Raw genomic sequence first — 17,143 nt, 5'->3', positions numbered from 1 at the left:
GCTTTTTTTTTGTTGAAGAGCCTGAAGGGCGTGACCTCTGATGTGAATGATATGAGCCAAGATATTTCGTTCGTGACTGGGTTGGGCCCAAGGCGGGACGGTCGAGCAAGGACAGGCTTCTGTCCTGTCTGTGCGAAGACCTCATCTTCAACGAGTGTGGCTGGGTCCAGGACGTCCCCGCCAATGCTGTGTAGTTTTGTTGGGCATCGCGGCACAACGTATGTGTGCCACTTGATAGGCGTCTCGACTTGGTGGGCGCCGAGGCATTCCGCCAGCTTTGCCTTACTTGTAAGTAGTCTTTCCTGTATTTGCTTGTTTCGCGGCTTCAGAGAGTAACCTGTGCTGATATGGTAGACGTGGGGAAGGTCCGCTAGCCCCAGGCCAACGGCCTTACAGACGATCTGTCGTACGGCGAACGGTGCGATCTTCCGAGCGGCCGCTAAGCTTTCTTCCGGGACGCGGGCAAAGATGCGGAGGTCCTCCTTCGGCTGCGCCTGCGGCTGATCCTCGGCGGGGAGTGTGGCCTTCGGGCGGGCAGAGCTCTGGCAGCTCTGGCCGCTCCGGGTCGCCGCAGTGGTGTTGCCCGCCATCGGTGCGACGACAGCCGCCCAACTCCGGGCCGCTATTGGGCTTGTCTCGTGATTGATCAGTCTCTTGAGGGTTTGAATGACATAGGCAGTGGCTTCTTTCGCGATCTGCTTTCTAGAACCGTCAAAGCTGGCGACAACGCTGTCGACGGACCGTGCAATGGTCAGAAAGACGTCTTTCCGTGCCTCGTACTGTCTAGCTTCTTCTGCAAGGGCTGTCAAGACGGACCCTGTGGCAGATCCGCTCGGAGCAGATGCGGTAGAGGCTGCGGGCCCCTCGGCCGAGGTAGGGGCGTCGGTGGTGGCATCAAGCTGGCTTCCCGTTAGGCTGGGCCGGGTCGGCTGTGCCTCGGCGTCGCGGCGTCGCTTAGCTCTTGAGGTGGGGTTCGGCTCCGGAGGTGTCCCGGAGCCTGGTTCGGGGTCGGCTTGGTCGGCCGACATCAGTCCGGTGCCCGACGGCGGCTGTGAGGCCATCGCGGATGCGGGCTCCGGCAAGGGGAGGTGAAGAGTTTTCGGCTGTTAGTAATTTGGTGGTAGGCTCACTCATTCACTAACAGCAGATGCCAAGAAAAATTAGGCGAGAGGGAAGTTGCACTAGCGGCATATCGTATGACGCTATGCATCCACTGCTCGTAGCATGGCGACAATCAAGAGGCGAACAGCCCTTAGTGATGAGTGGGAGAACCATCGAAGCTTTTTCAATGCCCGTTTTGTTTGAGCCTGGAACTAGCTGGGTCTATGGTGCTAGTTCGGACTGGGCTGGAGTGCTTGTGGAGAGGTTGAGCAATATGAAGCTAGCAACTTACATGGAGGAGCATTTGTTCAGACCTCTTGGTCTCACGAACACGACACTTGACATAACAGAAAGACCGGATATGCGGAGACTACTAGCTCAAATGTTTCTACGAACCGAAGAGGGAAAGCTGGCCCCCATCCCTTCACCTTACCCGGAAGATGCACAGGAGAGCTCCGGTGGGATGGGGCTCATCACTACTACGTCAGACTTCGTCAAAGTCTTGACGGACCTACTCAGGGACAGTCCAGTGCTTCTGAAGGCCGAATCCGTGACAGAAATGTTCACTCCTCAGTTTCACCAAGGCACCAGTCAATACGGAGGGTTGATCAAACAAGAGGTGTGCCTAGCTCCCCACCCTCTGGCGCAGCAGCCAAGCTGAGCGTCCCAAACTCTAATACGAAGGACCGATAGGCTTTGCATAAACAACTGACGGGGGACGACACGGGATGCCCCGGAGTAGCATTCGGACTGGGTGGTATGGTAATCAAAGAGGGTACGCCTAACCTCCCCGCAAAATGTCTGACATGGAACGGGATGCCTAATATTGGGTGGTTTGTGAACCGAGAAAGTGGGCTTGGGGCTGTCTACGTGAGCCAATTGCTTCCAGCGGGAGATTCGAAGAGTGCAAAGCTTCTCGGGGAATTCTGGCAACAAGTTTGGGTTGATCATCTTGCGGGGCGTTAACATCAGTTGAAAGTGAGTACTAGGGGAAAAATTGGGCAAACAGGGTTCAAGATATGAAATCGTCTATCTCAGGGGACTGCGAGTTCCTGGGCCTCTCATTCTAAGGATATGATCACCATTTCTTCCCGAGCCATTGTTATTGATGGTTGGATAATTCATTGCCGACTTGTCTCGTTTTTTGCGCAACTTGACCACACGCAATATCCCCCTCTAGAACCAATCAGACTGGACATTTCCATTGGGTAATAATTGAACGTCTCAGAGGGGAGTTCTTTTCGGACGTAAGAATGGATGAATCTGAGCCTTTTCGATATCCCAGATCTTCTCCTTGACCAACGGATCATCCATGAGTCGCGCTAAAACCCGCTCCCGTGTGGGCGCAAAGACAAGCATGGCACTGCCCGTGATGTGCGGGGTTTGGCCGGGGCCCACGGGCTCCGCCAAAGTGGCTCCTGCGTTGAACAAATGTTAGCTAAACATGGATGTGGACGGCATTGATGAACGGCGGCCCACGGGGCAGCGGATATCCCACCTCCAAACACCCAAAAGCCTTGAGGATCTGTTTTCATCCGCTCAATGTGTTGTCTGTTTCGCGTCGGGATGTCAATTCATAACCTCTCCTCTGAGTCTGGGCTGAGACATACGGGAACACGGCAGCCCTCCGGTCTTTGGCCTCCGGAAAGTCTGGGACGTGGATGAGCCACTCCGAGTTTCCTATCTGCTGGCTTGATGTCTCCATTGCTGACATGTTGTCGCCTGTGTGAATATCTCTCTAGCTTAACATAGAGCGGGTTTCATTGATCGATTCAGGGACCACCTCAACTTATACAGGATATGCTGGCGTCAGTTCAAGTTCACGTTCGCTCTGGAATACTTCGCCATCCGAAACGCCGACTGGGGTTGGAATGGAGAGCTGGACCGGAGGGGTCGGCCGAGCTACTACTGCGGTTTACTTCTCTGCTACTCATATCCACATTGCCAAACAAGGCTACAACCCCACAGCGCTATCATCAGGGGCCAACGTTGTGCGGAGGAGTGGACTGCCAGACGGGTTCCCCGCCAAACACTTTATCATGTAAGAGCCCTAGTCTGCCATGGCGTTGATCTATGCCACGCTCCCATGTGCCGTGAACAAGAAAGGTAGACAAAAGGTGACCCAGTGCCGCTTCAGCTGCTGCGCTCTTGCAAAGGCGTCTTGGGTTGGTAATTGTGTCCATCGTGATTCGTCTGTAGTGCTTCTCCCCGCACTTCGCCCCCCTGTCAAGGTCTTATCTCTCGGCCTACACCATGTTCCCTCCGTGCGCCTCGTCCCAACATGGCTTGGTGGTGGTGAATCCCCCTCGTGATCCCTCTCTTTTCCATCACCTTATCTCCATGTATTCTATCACTCCAGCGCTCGTTATTTTCTGCTTGTTTTGCAAAGCAAGTCTTTCCCTCGACTCCTCATTCTGTCCGCAATCACGCGTGATGCAACACGGTACACATGTAGCAGCTCATCTTTACAATATAAACAACTCATGAGCAAGCGACATCCACGATAGGCGTATTGTTCTTATAGATCTAAGGACGAAGCAAGAACTCGGATTATCATTTCGGCCTCTCGGGTGTTCAGACCGTAGAGTCCGCTTGTGCAAGATTATGGGGCCTGGAGTGCTTGAAACCCCGGCGAAGGCTCGATCACAAGCCTCGCCCGGCAATCAAGCAATTGCGGACTCCATTGTCGCTGCATGGAATCCCTCCAATACTGAAGACCGGCACCAGCAAGGAGAGCAACAGCAGCAGCAGCAGCCTCTTCAATCCCATCCACAAAGCAACACATCTCGGAACTACCCTCTCCCACGCCGCGTCTGCACGGCATGCCGTCGTCGGAAGGTCGGTTGCGACAAGAAACAACCTTGTCACCACTGCGAGAAGTCTGGAACAGACTGTGTCTATCCGCCTGAAGGAAGCTCGGCTGCGCGGCAGTTTCTCACTGACAATCAGCTGTGGGAGCAGCTTCACCGTCTGGAGCCGATGTTCAAGACCTTGGCAGAATGTATGCAACAAGGCAACATCCCAGGATCGTCTGCCCCCATCGTAGGGTCAAGCTCTCGTCCAGATTCAATATCAACACTTCCTCAAACGCAAGTACCAGAAGTCAATAATGATTCTACCTCACCTTCACCACCAACACCCCCGAATTCAATCGGTTCGTCGACAAGCGCATGTAGAGATACAGGGAAAGAGAGCGTCGCGGTCAAATTCAGCACTTTTCAGGTGGAACAGGCTGCGATCTCTCTCGGCCTGAAATCTCCGGCGGGGATTCTAAATTCCACAGTCGGTGACGCATCGAATATCGAGATTCCCAACATTGACTGTGATAGTGCTCAAGGCGATTCGGTCAACTCTTGGTCGCCATACGGGACCTCGACGGGGAAGCTCGTTAGGGATGACGGTCGTGAAAGATATGTCAGTGGAACATTTTGGGAAGCTTTGCATACCGAGGTACGTCAATTTAGAGAAGGCAGTGAGCGATTCTAAAAGGATATTCTAACTGTTTATCAATAGAATGATCTGGATGATGGCGTGATCAGCGAGGATGATTCCGACTTTGAAGAGCAGACATCATCTTCTCGGTCAGAACTTTTCCAGTATTCCTTGATATCTACAGGCGGCACCCAAGAAACCGACACTTACCCTCTGCATCCTCCTCGCAATCAGAGACTAGAGGCATGGCAGCTTTACAACACCAACGTACACCCTGTCGCTACCGTCCTGCACATACCTTCGGTTGAACCGGCCGTCCTCGAAGCAATGCACAACCCACAAAATCTTACAGCCCCCTTGGAAGCCCTCTTGTTTGTCATCTATGTTGGTGCAGTAAACAGTCTGTCCGATGATGAATGCGAGGCGCGTTTTGGATCAGCTCAGTCTGATTTGTTGGGAAAATTCCGGCGAGGTGCTGACGCTGCGCTTGCTCGTGCGAGGTTGATGGTAACGGATGACATGCTCACACTGCAAGCTTTTGTGATTTACCTCATTACATTACGTTGCAGAGACCCTACGTACTCATGGAGCATGACAGGGCTGGCTGTGCGGCTTGCTCAATCTCTAGGCATGCATCGAGATGGGAGCACGTTAAACCTCCCCCCTTTCGAAGCTGAGATGCGTCGACGATTGTGGTGGAATATTTGCATTCTAGATACGCCAGCGTCCGAAGACTACTCATGTTCATCTGGCCTGTGAGTTGTTCATACCCATTCAACACTTGCATCGAGACTGATCACGTTTGCCATTAGTCTAGAGTTAAGTAGCTTCGATTCACGGCCCCCAATCAACGTGAATGATGGGGATCTATGCCCGGGTATGACGGAGTACCCCTCCGAGTCCAAGGGTATCACGACCATGTCCTTCACCGCTGCCCGCTGCTGGGCATCAGATATCTGGCGGACGATAATTGACACTCGGAGGATCGACACAATATCCGGATTGAACTTTGTCTCAATGACGATAGCAGACAAGGAGGCTTGGGTTGAAAGACAGCGTGAAAATATCGCCACCAAGATTTCCGAGAGTCAACCATCTCAGGGCTCTTTACATTGTGTAAGTTACATATAACTAAAGCGTCCAAACTTCAGACATGGCACCCAAACTCTGACGTCGCATTTGCTCAAGCTTACGTCCTCCTTTGTCGGAACCATTGTTGCAAATCTTCGCCTCATGGTCCTCAACCCACTGTCCTCTGGTGTTTCCCTCACGGACGAGCAAAAGAGACGCGCTTTCCAGAACGCCATCGAGTGTATGGCGCATTCATACCGTCTACGGACCGACCCGCAAGTAGCACAGTGGTCATGGCTTACAAAATGCTACAATGAGTGGCATGCTTTCGCGGTTGTTCTTTCGGAGCTGTGCAACCAGCCTTTGGGCAGGGATGCCGACAAGGCATGGCGAGTGGTAGAGCAAAGTGCTGTTCTGCGATGGGACTCATCGACGAGGCATAACCGGGTACACCAGTGGCGCTCCGTAATGAGAAGTATTGACAAGGCGAGAAGACGGAGAAAGAAGGAGTTGGGTCGCCGGAAATCGTTTCTATCAGATCGGCGCTCATCGTCGGCATCCTCTGCTGGGAAACATCCGACATTAGGGAGTCGGTTCTCATCCAAGGGCGTTTTGAGACCACACGCAAGCACTAATCTTGTTCAAAGCGACAATGCTCCGTCGGGTGTAGTTTCTATGCCCCGGAGCGCTGAGCGAATATTTGACACAGCGATGTATCATGCAGATGAGATGATAGGGCCCCTCATGGAGATGGACGATATGTGCGATTTCACGAACGCAGACGGCCAATTGTATTTTAGTCATACTTAGAGCATCAAGCGAGCCTCTTCGCGGCCATGGAAAGTTCGCGTCTCAAGACTTCAATTCCAACTAAGATATCTAAACTTTTCCTGAGTCCAAAGAAGTAGAATCAGCACAGTCTTGCAGCTAAGACCCCTTGAATATCTTCCTTCGTCATGTGAGTTATGCCCAAGAGCTCGTTGTCGCGACTATAATCCTGTGCATATTCTGGAGCAAAGGTCGCTCTCATTGCAAATGCTGCGAATGCCTTTGGGCTGAACTTGCCCGATGCTAGCTCACGTTCGGCGTTCTTAACGAGCAATTCGGTGTTGACTACAACGGCCTTCCAAGCGTGGTCTTGATCCAACGCTTTGAGGGTTTCTAGCAGCTGATTTGGGGTCATCGCGAGGTCTCGGATGCGAACTGCCTTGTTCTTAGTTGGGTCAAGGTTCTTAAGGATGGCAGCTACAGCCAGTGCGACTGTCTTGATCCTCGTTGCAGAAAAGATTGTGTCCCCGCCATCGAAGATGTTCACTGTCCGGGTCGAGAAATTTGCGAATGCCCCGAGTGACAGGCCTTCGTCAAACAAAACGCTGTTATAGACGTAGGTGTAAGTCAATTTGGTGTCCCGGACTTTCTTCTCCAGGTAATCTTCGACCTCTACCTTGGTTCGGTAGGTCGGAAAGGCACGAATCTTAGGGTTCCGGAGATCCGCACCGAACTCCGACGGGATGAACCGTTTTACCCCAGCGGCGATCGCAGCATCGATGAGTTTGAACTGGCTCTGCAATCCATTCTGCTTGCCCACGGCAGAAACCACGGCGTCGATGCCTCCAAGAGCATTTTGAAGTGACTCGGACGAATCATAGTCGACTTCCACCACTCGGGCTTTGACGGGGTAATCAATCGGGGCGCTTTCGCGGCGAATCAATACCGTCACATCGAACCCTGCATCGAGCAGAGATTCTAGGATACGAAGACCTAAGTTGCCGCTCGCCTAACCAAATCGGCTCTTCGTATCAGTTGATTGCTCCGGGTTTGAATTGATCGTCGTTGATCAAATAATGTCATGACTCACCCCAGCCAAAGCAATAGTCTTGGTTGCGTTGTTCTCTGAGACAGCCATCTTTGTGCCTTTGTGAAAGAGCTTGAGTTTGTAATTGTAAAACGAGTACAGCGAGAGATCACAAAGACAAACAAACTAGCAAAGTCAAGGAGCTGACAGTTTCATTTTATATTCCTCGCGACTTTGAGCAAGGTTAGACTTTCTGCGGGGAGAAGGCTACCTACATTGCGTGACTCTCGGGGTCGTTGCGCCACCCTCGCTCTTTCGGCCGGCTTGATGTAATCTGCCCGCCGCATATTCGGCACTGCCACGGCGCGTCACCTCTAGATGTGAAAGAGCGGTTTGATATTCAATGGATTATCTCTGGCATAGGCTACAAAAACATACAAAAATATAGCGAGTGCCCTTCTCCTAAGTTACTAGTATGTGCTAAAGTCCTAAGTCCTTTTTGGCTTCTCGATCAAGTTGCTTGTGTTGATCCGGTACATGGCAACAAGAGCCTCCTTCGCCTTTTCCATATTCAAATTCTTCTGTCGATGTTGAATCTCCCGCTGGCTCTCAAGCAACTTATCCCTGATTTCAGCCCACTGCAAAGTGGATCCAGTCTCTGCAACGGTCACTGGGCAGAATTTGCCTCCTTGCTTCCTCCAGACTCCATCTATGAGAACAGCCTCGACATCTCGAATATCGCTGTGACGGACAACCGCAGTCAGAGGATCCGAGTCTGCAACGCAACTCATTGTCACACTCCCGGCTGCATCGAAGAGGACTAGGTCGGCCAATTTTCCCTCCTGTAAGGACCCAATCTCGTCCCCCAAAAGCACCGCACGCGCCCCTCTGATGGTCGCTGCGTTGAAAGCATCTTGGGTGCTGCCCGCCGGCTGGAGATTCAGTTTTTGAGGAGCACCGTCCTCATTTGTCTCCGCAAGTGCCTCACGTTGGCGCGCCATCTGCAAGGCCGATCGAGCGAGAGACAGAATTGAGGATGTGTTATTTGTGTGGCAATCGACACCGATCGTGTAGTTAATACCTGATGAGAAGGCAAGTGGCCAGCCGAAGCCCATCTGAGCTTCAGTGTCTGGAGTGCTCGACACAGCAACCTGGGTTTCAGCCAGTTTGGCTTTCTCGCTCGCATCAAGGCCTGTGGCGTGCGACAGCAGGATGTCACTAGGTGACTTGATGAGGCCATACGCATCTAGAGTGTGGATCAGGGGGTTCGCTCCTGGCTTCCAGTCAGAATTTTGCATATCAACGGGAAGATAGTTATCCTAAATGCTAGCATACGTACCGAAGGTTGGGTTTTTCGCATAGTGAGAGGTAAAAAGCTTGATGCCAGCATGACGAAGTCCGTTGAAAATGCCTACGATAGCCTCTTTGGGGAGGAACCAATAGTCAAATCCGAACCCGATCTGAACCCTCCCATTTCCATAGGGCTGTGCTTTTGCGAGCTCAAAGATATGCGCCATGCTCGAGTCAGGCATGATGTCCATTGATAGCTCGCAAGATTTAGAGTCCCATTTTGTGAAGTATGGGGCCTGGGAGTAGGCGAAAATTGAGCGAATGCCTGAAGCGATTGTGGCTGATAGCGCTTGGGTAGCTATTCAGTTTGTCTCGTTAGTGGGTCATTCTTTCAATAAATTTCTCTACTTTCTCAAATAGTCCTACCATGGTCATTCGTTTGATTGCCATGGGCATGATCAAGTACGAAAGTTGTTCCAGCATCGATTGCTTCTAGTGCGCCACCTAACTGGCCCCAGAACATGTCTTTAGGAGAATAGACATGGCTTTGCCAATAACCTGAGTCATGTCAACGAGGGTGCTCTGATGGTTTAGTGGAGAAGGTCGATAGAGACCTAGACCAACTGACCTGAAGGGATGTAGTCAAAGATCGATTGGTCTGCGTGGCAGCCTTTGAGTTGGGTCTGCCATAGGTGATGATGGGTGTCAACAAAGCCTGGGCTAATGATCTTGCCGCTGCAGTCAACGAGCTGAGCTCCTGCTGGGGGTGCAATGGCTTTTCCAATCTTGGCAATACGGTTGCCTTGCACAAGTATGTCGGTATTCCTCAGAGGCGTCACATCATCTCGCTCATTGTGAAACAGTAGGGTGCCGCCTTTCAGCAGGATCGAGCCGGTTGCTGGAGGCGTAGCTTGGCTTGTTGTCATTGCGCGACGCGTATCGGGTGTCGGTTATGATTGGTCAAGCTAACAACAAAAATCCGTCCGTCCTGGAAATCCAATGTCATCGTTAGAGATGGAGTTCTTAAGGAGATGCATTTAGGGATAATTCATTTAGCCGATCCCGGACTCACGGAGCGGGGTAGCGACAGGAGGCCGGCAAATTCGGCCGAGGAACCCGAAAAGACCGGTACCTTGTCAATTGCATTATCAGGACGACCAAAAGAAGAAGCGCAGCGCCGAAGTGGGACCCAGCAGGGGTATGGCAACCTTGTCGAGATCGCTGCTAGCTATCAATGACAAAAAGAAAGAGACTTCATGTCGTGACCCCTGCATATATTTCCGGCGCCAAACACGGTCTTGGTAGTCGTCAGACGAGAGCAAAGGAAAGGTAAAGGAAAGGAATCAACCTTGGATATATGGGATTATGAATTGTTGTCGCCTTTTCACTACAATTAAGGGTGTGACAGCGCCGTCCCTTACACTTGGCCCGAGTAAATGAGAAGTTGCATGACCTAAAGTGAGAATGCATTTGGCGACTAAAGCAACGCACTGTCACGAATTGCCAAGTAGAATTGCACTGAATATCGAATCATGAGACACTCGAATATTACTCGAATATGACAAAATTCTTTGGGTTTACATCTCGTCTCACTGCGGTCGCCAAAAGATGACTGCCTCTCGGGAACTTGGAGGATATTCTCGACTGAAATGCTTGTAACGGAAGCACTTCAGTCGCTCTTTTGGAAGACCATCTTGTTCTTGATATGACCCAGCTTCTCGATCTCGACCTGAACCACATCACCATCGCTCAGGCAGCCATTCGTATGCCATCCTACGCCCTCCGGCGTTCCGGTCATAATGACAGTTCCTCGACGCAGTGTGCGACCGCGAGACGCGAATGAGATAAGCTGGCGGCACGACCAAATCATCTGAGAAGTGTCACTGCTTTGACGGACGGTTCCATTCACAGTGGTCGTCAGTTTCAGATTTTGCGGGTCGGGGATCAGCTTAGGGGACACTAGGCTGGGCCCAATGGGCCCGAATCCGTCAAAAGACTTTGCGTATCCCATTTGATACCCGGAGACGTCGATTGCGTGAAGGTTACGCGCTGAAACGTCGTTGCTCACAGTGTAACCAAGAACGTAATCCAGCGCCTCGTCTTCGCTGATGTCGTATCCATCTTTGCCGATTACAACGCTTAGTTCACCCTCGTAGTCAAGTAGCTCCTGGGCATCTGGGTGAATTTTGATATCGTCCAGCGGTCCTGCGAGCCTGTCGGGAGGGGTCGCAAAGATTACAGGCTTCTTGGGCGGTTGGAACTTTGAATTGGCAAGTAACCATCAGCGCGTGCTTCCACTTTCATGAAAGCCTTTCACATCTCGGTGCATCACTCTCACCTTTGTTTCGCTTGCATGAGACCTGTAATTGACCCCAGCGCAGATAATGAGGGGTGTGTTTGGCAGCGGACACAACACCTATGTAAATGAGGTTAGTCTGGGTAATTTTCAGTTCGAAATTGGATGATCCTACTTTGCCGACTACGGCTTGTTGATCAGATATATTGAAGCCAGACTCCAGAGTACCCAAAATTACTTGCACTGTCTTTCCGAGAAGCCCCGATGCCGGAATGTCGTTGTCAATATTCCCGTATCTCTCAACGCCTTCCGCATCTTCAAACCGTATCAATCTGTTAAATGACATGGCAACTTGTTGGAATGAAGATTGTCGATTTTCCGGTTTTGATTTGTTCATGAGTGATCCGAAAGCAAGAGGGGGGGGGGGGGATTTCTAGTTGCTCTGATTTAAATTCAATTGTGTCGTCGGTCGAATGAACTTATATCTTCATAGACGCAAGACATTACCCCGACGCAGTCTGGTCTCGCAGCGCGTTGACCGCAGTGGTGGACTGTGCCGGAAGCATTGGCCGGCCAAGGATTTGGCTTTCGGCAACTTACACCGAGACCACGGGAATTAAGTCACTGCTCAGTTTACCCCAAGTCGGAGATTCGGAGAGCGAAGTCAATAAGAAGCGTGGAAGTACCAGTGATTACTGCTCTCTCTCATCAAGCGTAATCGCCAAACCTTTACATCGACATTCATCCCTTCGTTGCTTTTCTTCCTGGACTGATCGTCAACTCACTACCCTCTTTACACAATGGCCCAACATTCGGCTGATTCTCGCATCCTTTTGGATCGCCTCTCTCACGTCCGTTATGGTCACCCCGACATTCAGAAAGCGAAGGAATTCTATACCGACTTTGGTTTGGTACCTGTGCGGGAGACCGAGGATAAGATCTACCTACGAGGCTTCGGAATCGATCAATTTTGCTACGTTGCTGAAAAGACGAACGATGGGAAGAGGAAGTTCAGGGGAGGCGCTTGGATCGTGCAGTCCATGGCTGAGCTCGAGAAGGCGGCGAAGCTCCCCGGATCTACCCCGATCACCGACTACGATGCTCCAGGTGGGGGAAAAGTAGTCGTCGTCAAGGATCTCCTAGGAGAGCCGATCACTTTGATTTACGGCCAAGAAGACCGCGTCCCTGAGCCTAGGGAGGTTCCCAAGCCGGTAATGTGGAATACCTGGGAGGATAAGAAGAGGCTCGGCGAGTTCCAGCGACCGGATCGAGACCAACCATCGAAAGTGCACAAACTCGGCCATTACGGGTTCGAGGTGAACATTGATCGTCTGCACGAGGTCTTTGACTGGTATAGCAAGGTTTTCAACTTCAAAAAGACCGATTGCCTTTTCCACCCCCAGAATAATAAGACAATCATGATCTTCATTCATCTCGACAAAGGCAAGGAATTTGTCGATCATCATGTTAGTGCTCTCTCGAATGCTCTGGGATTTGGTGTGAGTTGACATAGAAAATGCAGAATATTTTCATCGCTGGCTCGCCCGAGGTCACCGAGGGAATCAAGGCTCATCACAGCAGCTGGGAGATAGATGATGTTGACAGCCAAGTGGTTGGCCACCACTATTTAATCCGCAAGGGGCATATCAACGTTTTTGGCGTGGGAAGACATGTCCTCGGCAGCCAGATCTTTGATTACTGGTAAGAGTCTTGGCTTCAAATGTTTCCTTAATTGTGGCACCCCTAATAACCCTGACTAGGTTTGACCCCTCTGGATTTGTTGTCGAGCATTACGTCGACGGCGACCTCGTGAACGAAGACTCTCCAAATGCCAATGAGCCAGCTGTTGCTGCCACGGTCTCTAGCTGGGGACCGGATATTCCTCGTGCCTTTTTCACGAAGAAATACGAGGATCTGCCAGGACTCAAGGATTTCCCTACCATGCCGATTGAAGCATAGATTTCCCGGCACAAACAAAGCACTGAGAAGGGAGGCTACGGAGAATACGTGAGAAGCTTAGGCCAGAGTAAGAAGAATACGGCAGTTTTATCAGTGTCAAGAGCAATTCCAGAAAAGAAGCAAGTGTATTGGTACTTGACTTAGTTGCGCAGCATTTACATTAGGCTTTTTGACCAGCTTGGATTCAATGGGTCTTGGGACTGGAAGATATACTCACAGATGTGATAATTTTCGAGCTCGATAAGTTCTTGTCTCGACTACGAACCGGCTGTTGATTTGGTGAGATGTCTACCTTCGGCCACTCTCGGTGCACATATCCCGAAGACTCGTTTGAAGTATGGGTCTCAAACCAGCGGGACGCACATATTAATGATTACTTTACCTTACTGATTAGAGGCCTCCTTACTTCCACTGCGGTTCTGACAGCCATCAAATTCGCAAATTTCTTGTTCGCAACCTTGCTTTTGAAGCTTAGATCCACAACTCCCTTTGTCTCAATTTGCCTTACTAAACACCGTCGCTAAAATCAACGCCCGAGCCGACCATGTCACCACCAGTTCACGCGCCTATGGCATCACGGGGAACCATGACCAACAAGGTAGCCCTCGTGTCAGGCTCGTCAAAAGGCATTGGGGCTGGAATCGCAATGGAACTCTCAAGCCGTGGAGCAAATATCGTTCTGAACTACCCTTGGGATTCTTTGAAGCAAGAATGCGAAGCTACTGGAGCGAAACTTCAAAGCGATTGGATCGCGGTCTGTGCCGACCTCGCGTCGGATGACGGGCCAAAAGAATTGGTGCGACAAGCCGTGGCGAGGTTCGGTCACATCGACATCCTCGTGAGCAATGCCGGATATGTGCCCATTGCACACCTCTGGGACGCTGACTTGAGCATGTGGGATCAAGCGATGAACCTGAATGCACGCGGCGCCTTCGCATTGGTCAAAGCAGCGCTACCACATCTCACGCCTTACAAACCGGCCGACCCTCCGAACATGTCCGGCGCCATTGGCGGCTCCCGCATCATCATGGTGGGATCAGCGGCTTCCCGAGTACCGAAACCGACACAAGGAATCTACGCAGCGACCAAAGGGGCTTTGGATGCAATCTTACGTGTGTGGGCGAAGGAACTACCACCTAAATACGGCTGCACGGTCAACATGGTTGCACCAGGCCCAGTACTGACGGACAGCTTTCTGGAGCACTTCTCGCCCGAGGAATGGGAAGGATTGAAAAAAGTCTTCATCAGAGACACGCCGGTGGAAGGTGGTGCGGCATCTGTTGAAGATGTCGCATGGGCAGTTGCATTCTTAGCTGAGGAGCGATCACGTTTCATTAATGGCGAGTACATGTTTGTGACAGGCGGTGTGTCCATGCAATAGAAGCTTTTTGTAGATTAGTCTTACTTCCTAGTTGATTGTCATCCGTCACTACATTTCCCAGCTTTAACACCGAAACGAATTTTTATGCGCATACTGACTGAAAATTGACAACATAGTTGAATTCATGCAATAGTTGGAAACGACGCAAGACAAAACATGAATGCAAATGATGCTACCTATCTACCATTCCGAATGTCCCAAAAGTTACCTGAGATCCTCTGTCACGGCTGCATATGCTCTATGATAACACTACCACTCAGCTGGCTCGATTTGTAGCAGCTTCTTTCGCAACTCGACTCGTCAACAACAACTCCCAGTCGGGGTCGGGAATGACCTGCACTCGTTAGAAATCCTTTGATATTGCGATAGTAGAAGCAAGGTGTTGCCCTCACCAATCCCTCGAACTCGATATTCTTTGGGCGCGTCCTCAAATCCCCAGATAGCCGTATATCATAGCGCGTGATATACTCTATCAGCAGCAGCTTCATGGCGACCTCGGCAACATATCGACCTGGACAAGCGTGCCTGCCATAACCCCATGTTAGGTCCTTTTTACCTACCGTCACCATTTGGTTGCTACTTCGGGCCTCTTCTGTAGCGACGCGCATTCGATAGAATCGCAAACCATCAAACACCTCAGGATTCTGGAACAGATCTTGGTCCATGTTGATGGCTCCAGTCGGCAAGGCAATACGTGCGCCTTTCGGGATGCGAAGGCCGTTCGATAACGTGAAGTCCGACATAACCTTCCGCTGGAAGCTTGCTGTCATGATTCGTTGATGTCAGTTGAAACGCCCTCTCATTGCCGTAGTGTTGTGTTGGACTTATACGTACCCAGATCCGGCGGGTTCAATCGCTGAGTTTCCTTGATGACACTATCCAGCTTCATCATGTCCGTCAATGATTGCTTGCTGAGCACACCGTTCCCTCGAGCCAGGACTATTTCAATCTCATCACGAAGCTCAGAAATGTACTCTGGGTAAGTCGCAAGATCCATGAGACACTGGGTGACTGTTGCAGCCATAGATTGAATCGCGGCTACGCACAAGTTGATTTGAGCAACTGTGTGTGCCTCCACGTCGTCTGGACCAAGAACAGTGTCGGCAAGATAGTCCAACAGTGCGGGAGGATTGCTCAGGGGCTTCCCTCCAAGCAGCCTTCTTCTTTGCAAAGTCTTGGCCACCAAAGCTTTGCCTTCGCCAAAGCGCTGCATCATGATTCCGCGTCCCTTGACAAATCGATAGACAAAAGGTCGCAGCGCTGCTGGCCACTTCTTCAAATTTTCCGTCCATACGACAGCAGAGTGGACATGCTCGCTGGCAATGTCCAGCCATTGGTCATTATCCGCCGACTCGGCGCTGTGGAATAGTCTTGCGGAGACACGAGAAACCTGACGCATAACGTGTGGCCATGGTTTAACGACTGTGGGAACTACTCAAAAAGTAAGTATTGTCAAAGGTGGAAGCATTCCTGAGTGGAGTCCAAAGGTCTTCAAGCTGCACCCGAGAGCTAGGTCGCTTTGGCTGAGTTAATCAAGGATTCGAGACTTACCTTCATAGATTTCGAGTGGCCATTGAGTGCGTATCAAGTTAAGAAGAACTGGGACATATTGCGCTGTGAAGAGTTAGATGCATGATGGGGTTTGGGATAATAACTCCTGGGGGCTGTTTACGGAGACTTGGGTTCAACTTCTTATTTACGATGGCAATTTGTTTCTCATCGAGGTTGCCAACTTTAGTGTACTTCTTCATACTGAACTATCGTCCCAAGAAATATAAATAGTGAGTTAGAAATAACTTCTTCACTGTTACGAGACTTGGTAAATCTCATGTCAGGTACGTACCTCTTCTTCGAGGAATGCAGCGAAACTCAGGGACTTGTGGCTTCCCAACCCGTGGAGTAGCTCGAGGGGTATAATGATGTTCGTGCCTTTGAAATGTGGTCAACGGCAGGGAACATTTTGCGATTTTTCTCAAGTATTATTAACTAACCTTCAGTTGTGTTTATCCCAAATACCCGATTTTGGAACTTGTTATTGTCAGAAATATTAGCTTGAAGCCCCGTTGTTGCGATTCATAATCGCAAAGGAATTGAACATACTTTGTTGTAACTTGTGATGAACAACCTTCTTGTGTCTTTGATGAAGATATCAATCCGCTCCTGTCGATCGGGTACCTCATCTTCCAATGCAATCGAAAGTTTTGGCATTTTGACCTCGACTGCAAATGACCAGAGAAGCAGCACCCCGAAGGCGCATGCGCAAAGAATTGTCCATCCCACCACTGCCAAAAGGTTTTGCTGCAATTTGTCTCTCAAGATTGGGTAGTAGAGCTCAAAATGAGCAGACATTGTAGATAGCTTCTGTGATAGCAATGGCTTGTGCTGGGTCAACTGAGTTGTGCTGTGTTCTTTCGACGGTGTGAGTTAAAGTTCAAGTGAACATTGAAAAGACGTTATTCATATCTTGTCTATTGGGCTCTTCGAGGCTTTCCAGTCGTTATGTCAAGACCAATTACTTCCCCAACCCTGGCAGATTGTATCATCTCGGTCACATGCCTTAGGCGTGATTGAGCTCCGGGGTTTTCGGCCGACGCGCTATGGCGGCTTACAGTGGCTCGGTTTCTCGGTCATTCTGCCAGATCTCCAGGCAAGAACGGATCCCGGGTACTAGTTTTGAATTCTTTACTGTACAGGACATGGTCACAACAGGGCCATTCTGGCTAATGCCTAAACGAATGGTTGGTAGAATACAGCACCTAGATCCAGACGCCTTCGGTCACTAGCTGAAGCATCAAGAAACCTTATCGGATTCTATTAT

The 17,143-nt window shown here is 50.6% G+C and overlaps 9 protein-coding genes across 9 annotated transcripts; 4 read left to right on the top strand and 5 right to left on the bottom strand.

Annotated features, from left to right (window-relative positions):
* Positions 1–1,147: 1,147 nt before the first annotated feature.
* Positions 1,148–2,067, top strand: BDZ83DRAFT_591874 (beta-lactamase/transpeptidase-like protein; the record flags this gene model as incomplete). The annotated part of the gene is made up of 2 exons (XM_060506485.1): positions 1,148–1,720; positions 1,795–2,067. 2 exons carry the CDS (start codon positions 1,148–1,150, stop codon positions 2,065–2,067), a joined length of 846 nt encoding a protein of 281 aa, XP_060358622.1.
* Positions 2,068–2,325: 258 nt separating this feature from the next.
* BDZ83DRAFT_657260 (uncharacterized protein) lies at positions 2,326–2,815 on the bottom strand (the record flags this gene model as incomplete). The annotated part of the gene is made up of 3 exons (XM_060510950.1): positions 2,326–2,519; positions 2,600–2,652; positions 2,712–2,815. The coding sequence occupies 3 exons, from the start codon at positions 2,813–2,815 to the stop codon at positions 2,326–2,328; spliced, it is 351 nt and encodes a 116-aa protein (XP_060358621.1).
* A 458-nt stretch (positions 2,816–3,273) lies between these two features.
* On the top strand, positions 3,274–6,461 carry BDZ83DRAFT_641250 (fungal-specific transcription factor domain-containing protein). The gene is made up of 4 exons (XM_060509543.1): positions 3,274–4,551; positions 4,615–5,288; positions 5,346–5,649; positions 5,722–6,461. Exons 1-4 carry the CDS (start codon positions 3,706–3,708, stop codon positions 6,412–6,414), a joined length of 2,517 nt encoding a protein of 838 aa, XP_060358620.1. The 5' UTR covers positions 3,274–3,705; the 3' UTR covers positions 6,415–6,461.
* Positions 6,434–7,667, bottom strand: BDZ83DRAFT_641248 (uncharacterized protein). The gene is made up of 2 exons (XM_060509542.1): positions 7,463–7,667; positions 6,434–7,381 (listed from the first exon to the last, which is right to left on the bottom strand). Exons 1-2 carry the CDS (start codon positions 7,508–7,510, stop codon positions 6,515–6,517), a joined length of 915 nt encoding a protein of 304 aa, XP_060358619.1. The 5' UTR covers positions 7,511–7,667; the 3' UTR covers positions 6,434–6,514.
* A 220-nt stretch (positions 7,668–7,887) lies between these two features.
* Positions 7,888–9,615, bottom strand: BDZ83DRAFT_591860 (uncharacterized protein; the record flags this gene model as incomplete). Its single annotated transcript, XM_060506484.1, has 4 exons — positions 7,888–8,669; positions 8,739–9,047; positions 9,116–9,247; positions 9,318–9,615. 4 exons carry the CDS (start codon positions 9,613–9,615, stop codon positions 7,888–7,890), a joined length of 1,521 nt encoding a protein of 506 aa, XP_060358618.1.
* Positions 9,616–10,358: 743 nt separating this feature from the next.
* BDZ83DRAFT_767266 (uncharacterized protein) lies at positions 10,359–11,331 on the bottom strand (the record flags this gene model as incomplete). Its single annotated transcript, XM_060515280.1, has 3 exons — positions 10,359–10,949; positions 11,028–11,105; positions 11,161–11,331. The coding sequence occupies 3 exons, from the start codon at positions 11,329–11,331 to the stop codon at positions 10,359–10,361; spliced, it is 840 nt and encodes a 279-aa protein (XP_060358617.1).
* Positions 11,332–11,785: 454 nt separating this feature from the next.
* Positions 11,786–12,944, top strand: BDZ83DRAFT_757728 (Glyoxalase/Bleomycin resistance protein/Dihydroxybiphenyl dioxygenase; the record flags this gene model as incomplete). Its single annotated transcript, XM_060514934.1, has 3 exons — positions 11,786–12,451; positions 12,508–12,686; positions 12,746–12,944. 3 exons carry the CDS (start codon positions 11,786–11,788, stop codon positions 12,942–12,944), a joined length of 1,044 nt encoding a protein of 347 aa, XP_060358616.1.
* A 586-nt stretch (positions 12,945–13,530) lies between these two features.
* Positions 13,531–14,325, top strand: BDZ83DRAFT_724185 (uncharacterized protein; the record flags this gene model as incomplete). Its single annotated transcript, XM_060512630.1, has 1 exon — positions 13,531–14,325. One exon carries the CDS (start codon positions 13,531–13,533, stop codon positions 14,323–14,325), a length of 795 nt encoding a protein of 264 aa, XP_060358615.1.
* A 256-nt stretch (positions 14,326–14,581) lies between these two features.
* BDZ83DRAFT_724184 (cytochrome P450) lies at positions 14,582–16,674 on the bottom strand (the record flags this gene model as incomplete). The annotated part of the gene is made up of 7 exons (XM_060512629.1): positions 14,582–14,659; positions 14,718–15,088; positions 15,160–15,328; positions 15,509–15,756; positions 15,877–15,924; positions 15,998–16,082; positions 16,426–16,674. 7 exons carry the CDS (start codon positions 16,672–16,674, stop codon positions 14,582–14,584), a joined length of 1,248 nt encoding a protein of 415 aa, XP_060358614.1.
* Between the last annotated feature and the right edge of the window lie 469 nt (positions 16,675–17,143).

This window comes from Colletotrichum acutatum, assembly GCF_030867785.1.
Source record: "Colletotrichum acutatum strain CBS 112980 chromosome Unknown BDZ83scaffold_180, whole genome shotgun sequence".
Lineage (NCBI taxonomy): Eukaryota > Fungi > Ascomycota > Sordariomycetes > Glomerellales > Glomerellaceae > Colletotrichum > Colletotrichum acutatum.
The sequence above is the reverse complement of the archived record's forward strand: the minus strand, read 5'-3'. Positions and strand labels throughout refer to the sequence as shown.

Excerpts from the sequence above, each read along its gene's own strand:
- BDZ83DRAFT_641250 (XM_060509543.1), top strand. The coding sequence starts at position 3,706 with ATGGGGCCTGGAGTGCTTGAAACCCCGGCGAAGGCTCGATCACAAGCC. Across the intron at positions 4,552-4,614 it reads GGGAAGCTTTGCATACCGAG|AATGATCTGGATGATGGCGT; the intron begins GTACGTCAATTT and ends GTTTATCAATAG. Across the intron at positions 5,650-5,721 it reads CTCAGGGCTCTTTACATTGT|CTTACGTCCTCCTTTGTCGG; the intron begins GTAAGTTACATA and ends CATTTGCTCAAG.
- BDZ83DRAFT_641248 (XM_060509542.1), bottom strand. The coding sequence starts at position 7,510 with ATGGCTGTCTCAGAGAACAACGCAACCAAGACTATTGCTTTGGCTGGG. Across the intron at positions 7,382-7,462 it reads AGACTATTGCTTTGGCTGGG|GCGAGCGGCAACTTAGGTCT; the intron begins GTGAGTCATGAC and ends CGATTTGGTTAG.